At 39.4% G+C, this 18,866-nt stretch overlaps 1 protein-coding gene across 1 annotated transcript in view; it reads left to right on the forward strand.

Moving 5' to 3' along the window:
- The first annotated feature begins 2,935 nt into the window (after positions 1 to 2,935).
- Positions 2,936 to 18,866, forward strand: part of GDA (guanine deaminase) — a 29,836-nt gene continuing 13,905 nt past the window's right edge. Inside the window, exons 1-7 of the mRNA XM_032096274.1 lie at positions 2,936 to 3,169; positions 8,330 to 8,418; positions 10,090 to 10,261; positions 12,728 to 12,815; positions 14,070 to 14,175; positions 16,961 to 16,988; positions 18,373 to 18,480. Coding sequence (XP_031952165.1) covers positions 2,942 to 3,169; positions 8,330 to 8,418; positions 10,090 to 10,261; positions 12,728 to 12,815; positions 14,070 to 14,175; positions 16,961 to 16,988; positions 18,373 to 18,480 — 819 coding nt within the window. The 5' untranslated portion in view covers positions 2,936 to 2,941. The remainder of the gene's footprint in view (positions 3,170 to 8,329; positions 8,419 to 10,089; positions 10,262 to 12,727; positions 12,816 to 14,069; positions 14,176 to 16,960; positions 16,989 to 18,372; positions 18,481 to 18,866) is intronic.

Consider the following 18,866-nt stretch of genomic DNA (forward strand, 5'->3'; position numbering starts at 1 on the left):
AATGAGACAGACTTTTTTTTTCTAAACAGTATTAGATCAAAGTACACACTATTAATTATTAAATGTATTACACACATGTGATAATATTAAGTGCTACTAAAAAACCACCCATTGCATAATTTATAAGAAGCTAAGTATCTCTCTCCAGACCCTCAACTATTTTGAGGAAGGAGGGAAAAAACCAAAAGGAGCTACTCTTTAAGTTAATTACTATGTAACAGTCACAGCAGAACATTACATTTCTATCCCAGATGGTAAAGCGCCAGCTATATCAGTTTATCCCAGCAAAACAAAACATACTTCAGTCTTACAACATTTTGGAACAATGACTCAGTTTTTCATAGATGGCTAAGGTCTCACCTTGACTCGTGCAAATATCTAGGGCACGCATGTGTAACTGTTGCAAACTAAAAACCAAAAAAATTCTAGGAGGAGGGAAGGGTGCTAACCATTCTTCCACCAGCAGTTTTCCACCACTCCCATGTTTTCCCACGTGACAGCTGGAAAAAGCAGAAGAGATCTCTTTTTGACAGTTCTTTTGACTATGAAATTATACAACTTCAGAGCGTTTGGAACACACGAAAGCCAAAAAACCCGAAAACAAACCCCAAAACAACAACAGCAACAAACCCACCCTGCCCCCCCAACCAAAAAAACCTAAACAAACAAACAAAACCAACAAAAAAACAACAAAAAAACCAACCACAGGCAGTGTTTGCTATTGACACTTCTTCCTAAAAGGGAGAAAGAAGACTCTTGGAAGAGACCGTCCATAATTTTGTTTTTTTTCTCTTGCATAAATACTATCTGGATTACATCTCACTCAAATCACTGCACTTCTTTTTGTAAGGAAGCTGGACTCGATACTTGAGATTTTTAATGGAAAACCAGGGTTGAAGCAGTCAGAGATTCTCAGGAACAGCCCCCTTCCCCACCAAACACAACCGAAGGGTTCCTCAGGAACACTGAGCTCTGCCGAATATTATTTTGAAAGGCAGTGTAACTGAGTCTGGTAGCAGCAGCTGCCTTGGTTTACCTCCCCAGTGTGCTGCCCTAGGACAGCTGTGAGCTTCACTTAATGCAAATCAGGCTAATACAGCTTTTGGCAGCAAATCCCGAGCTCTTGTGCTGCCTGCTGCCACCAGGGCAAAGGCAAGTTGTGTGGAGCAGTAGAGCTGTTTTCACTCCTCTCTTCAGGAGAGGAAGTGAATTTACCGCTGCAGGGCTTGGTCCCTTCACCCTATTTCTCATCTCCACTCACCTTATTATTCAGCCTTTCTCCCACTCTTTATCCTTCCTGCTGCAAAAGACAATTTTCCTTGCCTGGAGTAATAGCGTGGAATACAGCTCATTTCAGCTGCAGCCTTGACAAACACAACAACATCACCCTGAGAAACAACTTTGGAAGAGCAGTTTTGAACGTACTAATTGAGAAGGCTTTTAGTGCTATTTTTTAAAATTTATTACTCTGGTCTTCAAAGGAACAGAAAGTGTTGTTTTGTTTTAAACAGACTGAACTGCATGAAAGATTTTCATGCCAGTTTCTTCTTAAAAGTAGATTAATCTGCAAGGCTTGTGATTTGTTTTGTGTGCTAGATTCTCGTGTCAAAGATGCTAGAAATAAAATAAGAAACTGCTACGTGTCTTAAAACCCCAATTTGATCTCATAGTGAGTTTTCTTAAACTCCAAGACCTCCCACAAGAACTGCCAACATAAGTAAGTAAAAGTCACTTTGACGCGTGTGTATTTTTTTGGACACTCTTTAGTGCCTGTTTAAGCAGATCTCAAAATCCATGTAAGAACATCCCATTGATATCAATAAATCCAATGGTTTTTTAACTTTATTCTCAGCAACCTAACACACTCTTATGAAAAGAAGGCAAGATGAAGGTTAATGACTTGCCCATGGCAGGCTAAAATTAAATTTATTCTGCGCTTTCCTGCTGTGCTTCTCTCTCCTCCCACCATTAGTCTGGAGAGTTTGTAGGATAGATAATCTGCCATGCATTTGTATAGTGTCAGCACAAGGGGAGTGCAAAGGTCTTTTAATGATAAACCATGTAATGACAAACTTTGCAATGCAGCCTTGAGAACGATAGTGTCAGTGCCCTCGGTGTCAAGTTCATTCATCACTTGACAAGTTGATGAATAAAGGTGCCTTCAAACACAAATTCAGAGGACATTTGTGGTGTTATGCTTGATGCACATAATTCTGCCTCTGTGAAGTCTTATCCCAATACTCTCAATAGTGATCCTCTTAGCATGTGTTTATTATGTACTTTGACTTAGGTTGTTGGAGCAGAATATCGTTCTGGGGACACATTTCTCTGAGTTAACAAAATTAAATTTTCTCTGCCTTTCATTTTCCTGAGGTTGTTTTCTCTTTTTCTGTAGACCATCTCCATTGAATGAGGCTGCCTACTTCTGGTAGGTCTGGTACCTCAGCTGGCATCTATTCTCTACTGCTACACCCTTCTAATATCCAGCACAGAGGCCTAGGACTGATGAGACTGTCTGAGATTTGAAGATCTTAAAAGGTCTTTTCCCACCTACAAACTCAACCTCCTGTAAGTTAAACTTCTGCAAGTGATTACATCCCGCAGGTTGGTTGCAAAAAGTGAGTTGCCAGACACTCTTAAAACACTACCAGACACCTTGTCGAATCCCTCACCGCTTCCTAGGGAGTAACCGGGACCTCAAAACCCACCGGGCATCGCTCCGGGCGTTCGCGCCTCTTGCACGGAGGAGGACACACCCCCGGGATGGGGGGCTCAGCGGCGGGGAGGCCGAGGGCTTGCGGGGCACCCCTCGCACCTCCCGGGCACCCCCGGCCGCCTCCCGCCCGGCGGCGTCGGGGGAAGGCGAAGCGTGCGGCCCGGCCTCCCGCCCTCCTTGCGCCGAAACCACTCCCTGAAGAGAAAGTCACCAGGGGGTGGGGAAATGGTGACAGCTCCAGGAAGCCGGCGGCGGCACCGGGAGACACCGAGGGGACGCAGCCCGCGGGGTGGCAGCTCCCAGCCCGCGCCCGCCAAGCCCGCCGCCGCCATGGGCTCCCCGCAGCGTCCGCCGCTCGCCCAAGTCTTCAAGGGGACCTTCGTGCACTCCAGCGCCTCCGCCCCCATGGAGATCCTCCACGGACACCTTCTGGGGGTGGACGATAACGGGACGGTGAGTGGGGGGCGCGGGCGGGGTGTCGCGGCCGCGGGCGCGGTCCGGGTGGCGGGGGAGATGCGGGGCAATCCCTGCCGGTCCGCTCGGCGGGGGCGGTGGTCCCCGAGAGCCCCGCTCTTCCGCAGGGTCCATCAGGGGCGGTGAGAACGACCCTTTTCGGCCCCGAGTCCGCGTCCGGGGGTGGTGAGGCGCAGGGCCGGCTCCGGCGGTCTTTGGGGAGAAAGCGAAAAATTTTTGCACTCCGGTCTATCGGGGCAGGCGCCGCGGAGAAGGGTTTTCGCACTTGCGGGAGCTGGAGGTAACCGGGATGGAGCATTTCGTCGGCACGAGTCTGCAGTTGGCGTAGATCTGCTTTTGAGGTGTGCTGAGTGTTCCCAGAACAGCAGCGTGCCTAAACCTGGCATTCTTTCAGATTTTCTGTTTTCTTTCAGTTTCACAAGCTGTTTTGTTTTTCTTAGGGTATCTAAACAGGGATTGTGACTAATTGCTGTGTACCCAGTGCACGGCCGTCTAAATGAGGCTTTTTTGTCTTCTTGTCACCAAAAAAAAAAAAAAAAAAAAAAAAAAAAAAATGCCCCACGACATATACCCATAAAGAATTACAAAAATGGTGATGTTGGCATGTCAGTAGTATGAGCCAAGCTTAAAACAAGCATTGCACTTGCTGAAAATGCAGGATAGAGTCTAGCAGGGAAGCAGTGTCATTCCCTTTACAGTATCACACTTGAAACTCAGTTTCACAGTGCAGGTTGTGGAGGCAGACTGGTGATTTCCTATAGACTCCATAACATATATGGGCACCCTATACAAAATTTTTAAAAGTAATTTTCTTTCTTGTGGCTAAAGGCTTCAGTGTGCCAGGCTTCAGTAACATTTGAAATCTGTGCAAAGCACATTTTGAGCCCTAACTCTTTGTTTTCTTTATTCACACCAGTCCGTGAGGGCCTGTTTCAAGACAGCCCTTTTATAGCTGTTGAGGAGTCTGGTGCAAGGTATATCAAGTCTGTGAGGAGCTGTATTTTGAGGTACAGGAGGGGAGTAAAAATTTGCAGAGATATGTATGTATTGGCTGGTATTCACTAAAATAATAGATTTGAATGAAGAAAGGTTTGGGCGGTGTAACTCAGATGCAGAAGACAGAATTTCATACCCCATCACACTCTCTTTAATGGCAATTTCTGGAAAAGTGTCTCATCACAGCACTCATAGGAAATCAGATTTTTTAGTGATTTTCTTGAAAAAGAAGTACCTTAGTAAGCTACACCTAGGGATCTGTGCTCTCACTTATTCTCTCTCCTTCTCCTAGGGAACAAGGATTCACAGTACACTGTTTTCCTTGCATAAATTAGCAGGTGGTTTTGGTTTTTTGTTTTTTTTTTTTTTTTAATTTCCATTAAAACACTATCTTCTTAAAATAAAATTCCCACCAGAATACAGAAACAAGCCCTTTTAATTTCTTCTCTTTTTATTACAAATTCTTGGCATTTTAATATTCCGGGGGTTGATATAGTGAGTATCCCATATGCTCTTTTCCTTCCCTATTACTCATAGTGTAGCCCCATGCAGAACAACCTCTGGAATCACAGAAGAGTTGGCTTTTTGAGAAGGACATAGTGGTTAGAAAATGTCTTACCTTTATTCTTCAAATTTACACCAAAACTGCTTTTCCTTTCCTCCCAAAGATGTAAATTTAACTAAGCAGGTGCTTTTGCCTCATGTCGCTGACTCCATCATGGAAGATTCTTGCATGGTCTCTGATACTGTGAACAGGTCAACTTGTATGAACGGCTGGGTCCTGTTGTGTGAGTCCCTGCATATTCCCCAAGGGATGTAAAATGTCATCTTTCTCTGCTTTGACCCAGATGTAAAGGGAGTTTTATGAAGAAAAACATTGCTTTTGGGTATAAAAACCCAAATTATCATCAATTTAGCAAAGTAAAGGACCATGTTTAACCAAGTGGTTTGCAGAGCAGTGTAATATCTCTCTTGAGGAACAGCAAATAGAAGGAACATCATTCCTTAGGGTAAAGAAAACAGACATGAGTGCTGTTCAGTAACATAATTGTTATTGAAATGTTGGTGTAATTATCCTACGTGAGTAGAATATTTAGTAAATAGAAAAAATATTAAAATAAAAGCTCCTGTGAAAGTCATGAGAAGCGCAAGAGTTGAGTAATAAGGATTTTAAATCTGAGGTTTGATTTAAGCCAGTTGGGACAGCAAGTGGACATGTGTCAGCTGTAAAAGGAGGAAGGTACCAAGGTACCAACATCCATCTGGAGTTCATTGCTTAGCCTTTCTCAGCAGGCTGGGCAGTTCCTTTAGCAGCTGGGTCTAGTAAGTGTTGTTGTCTCTCATTTAGCCTCACATTCTAGTTTTGGGAACCAGTCAAACAATAGGCATCATGTCTATAATTGCAGAAGTAATTTAATGACTGTGGGAATAGGGAGGGAAGAGATCATGTGGGAGGGGGAAGAGGGATCACCCCTTCTCATGCTCACCTATGAATGTCATAGCCAGAAATAAAGTAAGACTGGCACTGTTGGGTCCAAACAAACCATGTTTCTTCAGCCAGTATCATTCATTTTCCATTCTCTTGGCAGCAAAATATTTGCACTGTGGTGCTTGGAGGCACTCAGGGTTTGCTACACTGGGGTTGATGCACAATTTAGTTGCCCAGCTACGCTTTGATGGAAGAGCTTTGGGTATCACTTGGTATAAAAAAGACCTAAGTTAGTCACAAGCATAGGGAGGTCTTTACCCCTGATCTTTGATGCTTCAGCCCCATTACAAGGGTAACACATGAGAACTTACAGAAGTGTTTGGTGTTAGCAGCCACTGATTCTGAGTTTTTTGATATACCTTTCCCAAAGTGCCAATTATTCTACTTGACTTTCTTCTTTAAAGCTGAAGTTCTTAGTATTATGCAATTCCATTGACCCTGTAGTGACACTGCTGTAAAATTTTTTCTTGCTTCTACAGTGTTGAGGTGCAGAACTAATTTAAAGAACAGTGCATCTAGTTGGTTACCTTGAATGTGCAAGCAAATGCTGGAGCAAATATCCAAGCATAGGATCCCAAAGAGCTTAGAGCATTCAATATCAGAAATGTGTCTAAAGCAAATGCATCCTAAAGCAATAGGGTACTACTCTTGGCTGACTAAGGAGTTCCATTGGTAAGTTTGTTTGAAAAGAGTGTTGATGTCTTGCTGATTTACCCACAGCGTCATTCGACCATAATGGACCAGGTGTCAGGTTTAGAATTGATTTCATGTATCCAGCTTCCTTGAAACATATTTTCTTCATTTTTCCGTGATTCAAGTATTTTATTTTTCTGCGCCCTAAGAGTACATAACAGCCACTGCTTTTCCATGGCAACGCCTGTTTCCAGAATTTGTCGTCTGGTGTTTCATGTTTTTCTCTCTCTCTTTTTTTTTTCCCTCCCTCTTTACCCATCTCCCCCCCAGCAGCTCTAACATTGCTCATTGTACATCCATTTTGACTTCAGTATCTGAATGACATTTTCTTTATTGCACATCAGATATTTCAGTAGGTCTGTGTTCCAAGCCTTCTGCAGTTATAGAGTTAATTAAGTTGGCTGTATTCCTCTTTGGAAGGAAGATGACACTGCTTTTTGCGAACTACTAATGGAATACTATAATGTTACAATTTTTGCTAGTGCGGTATTTATTTATTTATATGGCATTATTTTAATTTTTTTTCTGACTTAAAATGTTAGACATCTGGTCTTTAGACAATGTAAATCATACCAGCCATAACTAATTTAAAAGACTAGGCAGCTGATAACTTCTTCTCTACAGTTTAACAGCCTTTAGAGTTTAGCAGCTTTGCTTATTTTTGTCTATAGAAAGAACAGAAAATGGTAAATTTCTATGCAAAAGAAACATACACATAAAAAAATGGCATGCAAGTAACTGCTAAACAATGCTTTTTTGGTCCTCTTGCTCTTCCTCCTAAGTTTCTCCCTATTGACATTTTACAAGTACAAGTACAAGTCTTGCCTTTTTTAAATGTGCTATTTTTTTTTTTCTTTTTAACTGTTGCCCTAGAAACTGCTGTCATGAGGGTGATACAGGCCCTCAGCGTGGACATCTTCCCAGGAGGAGAAGTATACTGGTAGCAGAAATAGTATTCCCTTGAACTTAGAGGAATGAGCTCTTACACCAAGCGAGTTGGAAGACCATGAATTGGTTTCTGGCAGAAACTGTGGTTAGGCAAGAATTTCTGTAAGCTCAGATGGGCAGTCATTGGCCAGGGGAGACTTTTGAGTCCTCTAACTTGTCAAATCTTGAGGAAACCTGGATCCCACCTGGAGCCTGTAGCAGGACTTGCAGTTCCTAGGCTCCACAATCTCTGTTTCCTGGGGAGTTGTCATGACTATTATTGACAGACAAGAGAATCAAGGAGTTGAGAATTCAGCTGCTAAGAGACATTTTGTAGATTAAAACACCATGGAATTTAAAAATAAGTAGGAAGTATGCTAAAATTCTGACTTGGCAACAGCAACTCGTCATCAGTAGAGTCGATGTTCTCTAGGAGTCAAATGGGGTTGAGTTTGGCTCCAGATTGCAGTTTTTTGGTTTTTTTTTTTTTAATAAACAAAGATCTCAGCATCCTTTTAACTTGTTCTGTAGAATGAAAATATTATCCACATTTCCCCCCTCAATTTCTTTTCTTATCCTAGGCACTGAAAAAATTAATAAAGCCCAACACAAGCAGAAAATTAGAAAATACTTCGCTCGATGTCGGTCAGTTGTAGGCAAAGCAAGTAATTTGACCCCTCTGGTTGTGAATACTGTAACCTAATTCCTGTAAGGCTGTTGTGCACCTCCTCAGCAAGTGACTGTACTGCTAGCATGATGTTACGTTACAGGACACCAAGGTCTGTGCTGTTCTGCCTGTTATTACCTGAGAAGAAATTAATTGTTTCATTACAAGTTACAAGGTGGGTGCGATTATGAGAAGGTATTTCAAAATCATGCTTGACAGTCAGGAGGAGCAAGTGTCTCAATGTAAACCTAACACCTTTGTAGTAAGCATGTAAAATTGGTTTTAAGATATAACTTGTTTTGCCTTCACATAAACCTGATGAGGGATGCACGTTTAAAGAACCTAACTGTGTTTTCTTTTTTTTTAGATTGTGTTTGTGGAACAAGCTGATCAGCTAGAGGAACTGGCTAAGACGTGGGGGTTCAAAACATCTGACATAAGACAACTGAGTAAACAGTATGTGTTTTGTTAAGATTAATTTCAGCAAATGCAGTTTATTCTTTGAGTGAGGGCAAGTGAGGCAGGGAGCACATTAAATCCACATAATACCCATAAATACAATGGGCAAAACTCTGTTTTGGTGCAGTGACATCTCTTTACCCAAAGGTGCTTGTGCTCTGGAAGAGACTTGGAGGATGGACAGTCCATGTTATTTTTGCATTCCTTGGTTTGGGATGGCAGACATGGCTGAATTGTGCTGGCTGACATATGCTGCACAGAACAAAATGCCATATTTACTTTTCAGGCATAATCTCTTCTGTGCTCACAGAACTAAGTGCCATTCTTTCTTGAGATTACATTTTATACCCATTTTGTTAGCAGTGGGCTGTGCCTAACATGAAACTCTAGACGCAGTAAATGTAGGTAACACTGACACTGCAAATATGAAACTCATTTGCTTGGACTTTGACATATTCCATAATAAAAATTAATACAATTAGAAGATTTAAAACTTCTACACACAGAACTTCTGATTTCTCACTATACTGCAGCTAGAGGATTTCTTTTTTCTTCAGCCAGTGAAATGCCCCAACTTTATGGTGAAGTGAAATAGTTTTGGACTGTATCTACTATGCTTTGCATGTAGTAGCACTGTGAACAACTTGTGACTTAGAATTGAGAGCTACAGCATCCTTCTAGTAATCAATTGTTAAAAAACTTGTATGTTTTGCTGAAAGGCTAATCATATAGTATATACATCAGTAATCAGATATTTTCTTCACCTGAAATAGCCTGAGGAAAGTGGAAGGTGCTGAGAATATGGACCAGGTTGAGGAAGACTTTTCAGCATTTATAGCCTGCAAGAAAACAGAAAGAAGGGGAATTAAAAAGAGATAAAATTCAGATCATTTAGTAGACAGGAAGAAGGAAAGAGGAGTGAGAGAAATGTTATGCAGTAGGGAATTTCAGCACAAACCAAAACAGTCATAGCAACTTCCTAGTAATGTTGATATATTCATCCCTGTTATTGCATGAACATTACATGACAACATATGGTTTTACAGTTCCATTGTAAACATGCCTTTCCTGTCAAGATATTGAGCAGAGCTTTTTTCACCAGTGCCTGTGTCTGCATTTTTAGACACAGTGTCTGTTCTTCCATTAAACCTTGAAATTAATTGATTTTATATATCTATATAGACATAGAAATAATGTAGAGGAAAACTGGCATATAGAAAGGCACATTTTGTAAGTGTTATGGTCTGGAAGCTAAAAGCATTTCATATATATCCATACTAGAAAGCAAGGCTGTGTACAAATGTCTTTTTCAGGTGGATTCGACAGTGGAATAATTTTAGTTATTGTGAAGTCAGTTTGCCTTTTTGGCATTTAGGGTGGGTCAATATCAGAGATAATTGGATTCATCATACTCTTGCACTGTTTTTCTCAAAGGTAGATATGTGTATTTTGCCATGTAAATGTACTACTCAATTGCTTCATACCAAAAAATGGGTGTGGGTAGAGGTACAGCAGGAGTTACAGGCTGAAGCTGGAAGAGACAGGTTAATCTATACTTGCTATTTACTCTGGTGGATTTTACTCAAATATACTGTTTAAAACAAAGCTACTTACCATGGAGAATTTTGAGACATTTTGGATTACTATAATTTTATTTTCTTTCCTTAGTGAATTCTTCATGCCAGGATTGGTTGATACACATATTCATGCCCCTCAGTATTCATTTACTGGTACAAGAGTAGACCTGCCTCTTTTGCAGTGGTTGACTTCCTACACATTCCCAACAGAAGCCAAATACCAGGACAGTGGTTTTGCAGAAGAAGTGTACACCAGAGTTGTTGTAAGTCCTGCAAACAACATTTACCTGCTTGATGACATTAATGTTTTTGTAATATAGGTATGTTTTCAGAAGGTCAGCAGAAAGAATAGCGCATGTTTTACTGTCATGGAAACCAGATAAAACCAAGATAGCCACTCTTCTAATTGCTAGCCAAGATTGTCTGTTACTAGTTCCAGTCTCGTTCTGTTGTTGTTGGCAATAGAGTTCATTTAGTCACAAGGTTAACAATGAACTGTTTATCACATTTTCTGAATACAATGACCAACATTTAAGACTACTTGCAGAATTAGTACAGCCAGCAGGTGCAGACATAACCAGGCATAGTAAAAAAAAAAAAAAAAAAAATTCAGAGGGTGTTTCCTTTGCTGCACAAAAATCATCTATTAGGAACTCATCTTTTGCCAAAACCACATGAAAGAGAAGATGCTTCTCATAGACTACAAATCTGGGGTGTTTTGGAGTAGTAAAGGAAGACACTGCTGCTGCTGAGGTCCTTGTAGTAGGAATGTCTTTCACTGCAGGGCCTTTAGATGGAGTCTCTCAGTGGTATTGTGGGACAGAGACTGTGAGCTAGGCTGGTTCTGAGCAATGTGAAGCCTTTTTGTCCACTGGATGGACAATAAGCAGCTAGGTCATATTGCAGAGTACTAGTTCCATCCTATAACTGAAATTTATCCTTTAATATGTGGACTGAAATATCTTCAACAGATTAAATTATTTGGCCAACATAATTTGCCTTGCATTTGTCTATTACTGTGACAGCATCTGTTGTCAACATAATATAACAAATCTGAAATAGTTATATTGTTCCTTGCCACACAAATTTAAAAAGAAATTACTTTCTGCCATCTGCCATGATAAAAACACGTGGGAGCAGCTTGGTCATAAGCTCTAGTGATAAACACATGTGCCTTCAGCTGCTTAAAACATCGAGGTGACCTCACCTTCGAGCTCTGTGCCCCCACATGCTATTACAGTGCAAACTGAGTGACCCCAGCACAGCTAGAGAGCTCACCGTGCAAGGTGTGTCACAACATCATCTGGAAAAGAGCTGCCAGTGAGAGGTGGAAGTCAGTGGTGGGAGCCTGGACACAACAGTTAGGCTCTCCCCATGTGAATCAGATAGGACAGGGTCAGGAAAACATCTTCACCCACAGAAGATGCAGCATACCAGTCACTCTGCAGTGTTTGATGGGGCCAATAATAACCTTCAGCTGTTAGAAACAGGACTAAACCTGCACAGAACAGATGATTTTTCGTAAGTTTCATTGTACTTTTGAAGTTGTAGTGAAAAAAAAGGTGGATTTTTTCAAATCAAAATCCTGTTTCCACCAAACACTTTCTATACTCAGAAAAAAAACAATTTAAGGTGAAATTTACCTGCTTTTAGCTGGAACCTCCTCTTCGTGCTGATGATTTGGAAACAGATTGTTTTTAGATTTCATTTAATAATGTTAGGATTTCAGAAGTAGAGAATTCTGAATTTTAAAAGCTAAGAAAGACAAAGGTAACTTGTCTCAGTAATGACATTGTTATTTTTGAGACTCATTTTTGGAATTCTTAAAGATTTTCATTTGAATATTGTAAGGAAAAGACAGAGTTTGGCTTCATGTTTGTCAAATAATTAGCTCTAGCTTTTCTCAAACATTGTGTTGGATGTCCCACCTTCTATCTCACTGAAAAAACTTAAAGAAAATTCTCAAATTACTTGGCAACCAGAATCCAAAAATATGGTTTAAACCTATATGTTGGATAAGTAGTCAATATAGTTTGCATCAGTTCCAAGGACAAGAGAAGCTACAAATTTCATCATGAATGAATGTAACTAAAATAGCTGGTCATTTACTATTATGTTCCCCAAAAGTAATATGAAGAAGCGTCAGCCACCAGTTCCTTTCAAATGATGTATTAGATAAATAATTAGCTCACAGTCTGAGTGGTTGTGCTCAGTTTACTTTTACAGTAAGTTTGTTACTTTGTAATTGGGGACAACAAAGATTTTAGATACATGAAAACCTGACTTGTTTTTCCAGCTAGATCAGGAAGCTAAAAGAAGACGACCATGTTCCCCAAAAGCCTTGCCTTGCTAATGCTAGATAAACAGTGCTTCACTGTACTGTGAAAATTGGAGAGCCTTTCATAACAAGGAAATAACAAAAATGACTAGTTGTTTGTATTTCTAAATATAAATTGGAGTATTTCCAGTTTGGGGGAAGGAATATAGACTGGTTTATATGGGTTTAGCCTTTGCAAGAGTTCTGTGAGGAATTCTTTGTATTTATTAACACTCAGACTTAAAAAAAGCTAATATGAAATTAAAAATCTGTATTTTTACCTTCCCACTTCACTGCACAATTTCACAATAACTAAATGTTCTTGCAGTTTGAAATGAGACTGCCTGTTCTGCATTTTGGCAGCTTTATTGAGTTTTTTTTCCAGACAGTTGAAACTGATTTCTTTTTTTAGAGACGAACTCTAAAGAATGGCACGACTACAGCTTGCTACTTTGCAACAATTCACACAGATAGTTCTCTTCTTCTCGCTGAAATTACAGGTGAGTCTAGCAGTGAATTCTGAAGGATATTGTGTGCATCGTATTAGTTGAAGGAAACAATGTTTAGGAGTTTGAGAATACCTAGGGATCTGTCTTTCTCCTAATTTGTTTTTTATTCATTGTACCTGTCACACTGTGCCCCCAAAGCCCACCTGTTATCCACATTCACTTAGGCACTTCTGTCCTACTGTTGCTTCTCCTTGTCTCTTCACTCCCAAACCTGCTGCTGGCTGAGCTTGAATTAGGTCTGCTGGAGCTATTCTCCAGCTGCAGCTCTCTGCTCTTTCTAACCTTTTGTTATTTGAAGTTTAAAAGGACTGCATGCCAAGAGGCCCAGTCAGTGAATTAATTTCCTGATACTCTGAGGTTTCAGCTGATAATCAATGTCAAAAATCTTCACACAGCCTCTGAAATTGGAGAAGTGGAACCTGCATCAGAATCTTATCCTTCCCTTCTGTTCACAGTTGCAAATGCCTGCTGTTTGAAAATGCTGTAGTTCTTGCAGGATTTCTCAAGGCTCAGACAACTCCCAAAGCAGAGAAATTTAATAAAAACCTCAGATTTCATCAAAAATTACCTTGTCTTTCCGATTTAGTAGAAAATTTTGAAGCCATTACATTCAACAACTCAAATAGTAAAAGTGGACAAAAGATCTGATTTAGAAACACATTTGACAGCCTAGAATTGAGTATTATATGCATTTCTTACACATGAGTTCTGATTTATTCATCTATCATGGGTAAATCTCAAGAAAGAGGCTAGAATAGATCTGGAAATTTCTCCCTCTAACTGCATGTGGGAGGCATGTTGGCAATCTTGCTCCTTTCCCTTAAGAAGACATGGTTTGCTGAAATCTTTGTGCCTTTTCTTATCTCCAGGTAGTCATCTACTACAGCTACTGTACTTCCATGCTGGTGTTTCTCATCCTCTATTTCACGCCCATCTTCATATACAACCATTATGAATTCTAGTTGTGGTTAAATTACAGTAATCTAGCTCTCATTTATAAAGTTGGATAATAATGTAGAAGACAGCTCCTATTTAAGTGTTGTTTGTTTCCTTATTTCTTCTTTTCTTTTTATCCTTAAAAGTCACATGAATGAGCCCAACTTAGAGCTAAGAAAAGAGTATAAACTCTGGTCATCTTAAATGAAGCTGGGTGGGGTGGAATTTGTTTTTTATTTCAGTACAAGTTTTGATAATGGTTTCTGGGAACCAGTGATTCTGAGTTTTTATTCTAATGCATCTCAACAGATAAATTTGGTCAACGAGCATTTGTTGGAAAAGTCTGCATGGATACGAATGACAGTGTGCCACAATACAGAGAGATTACTGCTGACTGTGTCCAAGAGACAGAAAGGTAAAATGATAAAATTGATTGCATAACCTTTTAAAATAAGATTTTTCATATGTCTGAAAAGTGAATGTGAATCTAAGAGATTACAGGTGTGAATTTATTAGCAACAGGTTTTATTCTTCCAACAGTACTGTCCGCTATAGTCCTGGCAATTCCTGCATATCCAGTTGCTGCACAGCCCAAATGGCATCTCTCTGGCTTTTCCAAAGAGATGGAGAAGCCACAGATCTAGGGTTTGAGAGAATATGTGTGTTTTCTGCCTCCTCTTTTCCTTTTCACAGCTGTGTATGTGGAGGTGGTGGACTTGACATACAACGGAGAGGTGGCAGCCAGTTCCTTTGTCCCCATCAACTTCTGAGCTATTTCCTTCCACCATTTAGGTTAAGGCTTTATTCAAGCTGTAGGAGTCAGCTTTCATATACTCCATTTTAAAGATCTCTTCTCCATCATAGCAGCATTCAAACTACTCCAACATGCAGCTGAGAGAATAAAGGAGAATCAAATCAAGGCAATGTTTGTAGTGGAGGAGAACCAAGACTGGATTATGGCAGCTTACTGTCGTATGTTTCTCTTGTCTTTCACACCCATGCTCAGAAAACAATTAAGCAGACATACAGCTCTTCTCATAAGACTATTTATTTACTTGTATAAATATTTCAAATGTCATGCTGAAAGAGAAAACCCCTAAGAGTAATAGAAATATCTTATTGCACTTGTGTGAGGTCACTACCTTGTTTTTACAAATCATGCTAAAGGCATGACAATAAAAGTTAGAAATGGTCATGGATTTCTAACAGTGTTTGTATTTAAAGGCATTTTTAAAACATGTAGTATTAGTTACCTTCATTCTACTAACATTTATTTTCTTCTATGTAAGTCCTCAGCTTTCATAATACAGTGCAAGTCCTGCCAAATGGGCCTGAAAGCAGCAGAACTTCCAGTTCTTACAGTTTTAAAAGCTTCAGAATGATCTAAATAGCTTTCTTTTAAATATCTATCTTGTGCCTCCAACTCATTCCTTTTTGATTGTGTAATAAGAACTATTTCTCAGCTTTGGGTGAGAGGTTGCCACAAGTACTCCATAGCTGACTAGGGAAGAGAGCCATGTGCTTCTTGGAATGGATCTGGAGTACTTACCTGAATCAAAGCAATACAATTGCAGAAGGATGAAAAAGCTATTTCATTAAGAGGGCAACATTTTAGTTGTGTTTTTGCAATTTGTTTTTTTAAGAATCTAAGAAATGTGATCTGTCACACTGACAGAAAATGAACTACAATAATTTCAGTTACTTACAGTTAACCTCCAGAAATATTTATATTGTATGCATGAAAATAAGATACAATTCCAAATGCTTTATATATTAAATTTGTCAAGAATTTGAATCTACCATTCTTTGTCAAAGAGGATTTAAAAAAAAGTTACGGAATTGACAGCTAGATTACCATATATGGTACTATTAGTTATAGCCACCTGCAAAGATGAGAACCTATGTGCAAGTCTGTTCTTCTGCTACAGAAGGCAGTGATTTGAAGCAGAGCTTCTTTCCTCATAGAGAAGTCCATAAGCCAACAAACTATAGGGTATATTTGCGAAACATACTTCATCACAATTCATCAGTTTTGAAACAGCTCACACTGTTCAAAGAATGTGAAAAAGAATGAAAACAGCCGCATTGAAGTTATGGCTTGTCACCTGACTATTATACTTCTGTTGGAGTTTCTGTTCAAATGAGCATTTTATTAAATCAGGTTAATCAGTAAGAGGAGAGACAGGCAGATGATACCTAATTAACTTTGCATTTTGGCTCTCAAAGTTAGACAATGGTGGGCTCAAACTCCTTTGGTCATTGCAGAAGTTGAGGGCAGGTCTCTCACTTCCATTTGGTGATCTAGCACAAGTGCTCTGTACCCAGCCTCTAGCATTATTTTCTTTTCTCTCTGAAGATATTTGATAAAATTGATACAACACATGTTGTGATCAAAATTACATGGTTTTCTTACTATAAACTATGAAATAAAAATTCACAGAGATCCTGCCCAGAAAACACCTCAAACTGTCTTTTGGAAGTCACTTACATGCACCGAAAAAACAGGCTTTCAAAGAATTTCCGTCTTCCAAAGTCAGAGGAAGTTTAGTTTGCTATCTGCATTATCCGTAGTGACTGCTTGGAGTTTTTTGTAGAGGTCTGAGATAGTTTCTTTTATTTAACAGAGCAAGTAAATCTTTATTTTCCAAACGGTAGATCATCTGTATATTAACATTAATAGAAGCATTTCCAGAAAATCAAGGGTTCTTTAAGTGAACGAGGCCATATGCATCTCCTGTAAGATATGTGCTGCATCTTTTAAAAATTGGATTTGAAAAGATTTTAACACTGCAATTTAAATTCATGGACAGGCAAATCTAAGTTTGGTTTGTTTTTTCTTTCTCTAATATTGCAGCTGTAGGTTATAATTATGTTTTCAATTCATTTAATGTAGCATGTGTTTGGTTTTCAGGGAAACTCAGAATAATTACTGCTTGTCTAATGCTAAGCATTGCAAATGAAAAAGCAATAGTCTACATGTTCAGGGTCAAATTCAAAATTGGCGTAATTTGGTGTCACTATCCTGGCTTCATTGTGTTCCCTCTTTTTATTTCATCTGAAAATCTGGCTCAACTTTCCATAAAAAATTGATCTATGTCTGAAATGTTTAACAGGGTGTCCAAGTATATATTTTTAATATTTTCCATAATTTATGACATTGAGGACAGATTTATAGCAACTTTATTTCTACCCTTTTTCAGGTTTGTCAAAGAACTACTGGAAAAGAAAGTAAGTAGTGTTCTTTTTGGAATTCACTTCTGTATTTAGAAGACGCTGTGTGAATACATTAAATAGTTAATCCTCCTATCCAAAGCTGTTGTCTTGGTGACAAATCAATAAATATACATCTTTCTGTGTAATAGACAGATATCATCACTCTGATAAATATTCTGCTAGTTTCATTGAGAAATGGACTTGTAACAGTGTCAAGTCAGTTTTCTGTGCTCAGAGCAGAGCAATGTCACACCTGTATGTTTCTCTATTGAGTTTGAAATATCTCGCTTCCTAGAAAGGAAAATTTTCTGTTAAAGAAAGGTGGAATTCAGTTTATCACTCTGTGGTACATAAGTAGACAGACTAATTAAAAGAATTCTCACCAGCAGAATTCATTGTTTTTTCAGTACAGTTACTGATCCACTATAAAATTAGTGTTTTGGATCAGCACATGTCTTAAAGTGTGCTTCTAAAGAAATTCAGGCTTGCGTTCCTGTGGTAAAGATAGAGGTTTACGCTCCAATATTACAAGCAGTAGTACTTTTCTTATGAGCCTTTAGTTTTCAGTGGCTTCTTTTGACATCCTATCTCAAAATATTGAAGAGCAGATGCCTTGAGTTTAATGCCTAAGCCATAGGTATTACTGGAGTAAGTTGGCTGATTTGCAAGGACCCGAGCTCCTTTTTTCTGGGAGATAATACAAGGAACTGCAGTCCAAGTTACCACTTACTGGCTTGTGCAAAACTCTTGCCTCTGACTCATGACAGAATTGCAATCCTGTTGACTATTTTTTATGAAAATTTTAATCTAGAGATGCAAGGTGTAAATCTCTACAGTTCTTGGTGTCTTCTCCCCTATTTCCTACTGTGTAGTATATCTGATTATACCACTATTCTTCCTACCTAGGGAGGAGTATAGGAGTTTGTTGCTATTATAAATAGAGAATGTTGAACAAGAAAAGGGCTTTGGTTTTGCAGAAGCTTGCAGTTTTGCAAGCTTCTTCAATGGTCACAGAAGTGGGACTCAAAAATATCTGGTCATTCAACCAACTTATTTCTCATCATGCATATGGGACTGTCAGCAAATGTGAAAAAGTATCCAGTGCTGCTGAAGACTGGTAAAATCACAGTGACTTTAAGAGAGTTCTAATGAAAATAAATCCTTTAATAAAGTTCATTAAAATTGTTGTAAGAAATCCCCACTTTAATTCTCTGTTTCTGCAAAGAAATGTCTAAGGAAAGCAAGGAAATGACTATACAGCTTAATTTGAGTTGGCACTGATGCAGTAACCAATAAGCAATGAAGACAAAATGTAATTGCCATGTAAATGCTAGTCTTACTTACGGTTACTGAAATATATATATGTGGAATACAAACCCTGTCTTTTTATTATTCTCAGTATCCCAGAGTACAGCCTATAATAACACCCCGCTTTGGCCCCTCCTGCACAGAGGACTTGCTGAATGCCCTTGGCGATTTAGCAGAGACTCACGATCTCCATGTGCAGGTAAGCTCTGAGAGCTCTGTGTGCAATTTAAATGGTGTGGACAGAACTGACAGCATGCTGACCATCTGACGACACCTTCAGGAGGAGCTACCTATCTGCTGCCGTGATCTCAGCATCCACTCTGTTGTGGGCTGCTTCTCTCTTTTACCTCACAATCACATCATGTGTTATTTTATCTATTATTTTAACATCTTCCAAAAAGTAAGTGGGCCATTGTGTCACCACACTATTGGGATGGACATGTGTACCATCTCATATCACTTTTAAAGGAACAAATGGAGCTACTTCTTTGGGTCCCATGGAAACTTCTTTGGGTCTGATGAAAAAAGAAATCCAAGGTGTACATCTAACTATAGGCTTTACAAACACTAGTTTCTATGAATGTA

The sequence above is a fragment of the Corvus moneduloides genome, chromosome Z, assembly GCF_009650955.1.
Source record: "Corvus moneduloides isolate bCorMon1 chromosome Z, bCorMon1.pri, whole genome shotgun sequence".
Taxonomy (NCBI): Eukaryota; Metazoa; Chordata; class Aves; order Passeriformes; family Corvidae; genus Corvus; species Corvus moneduloides.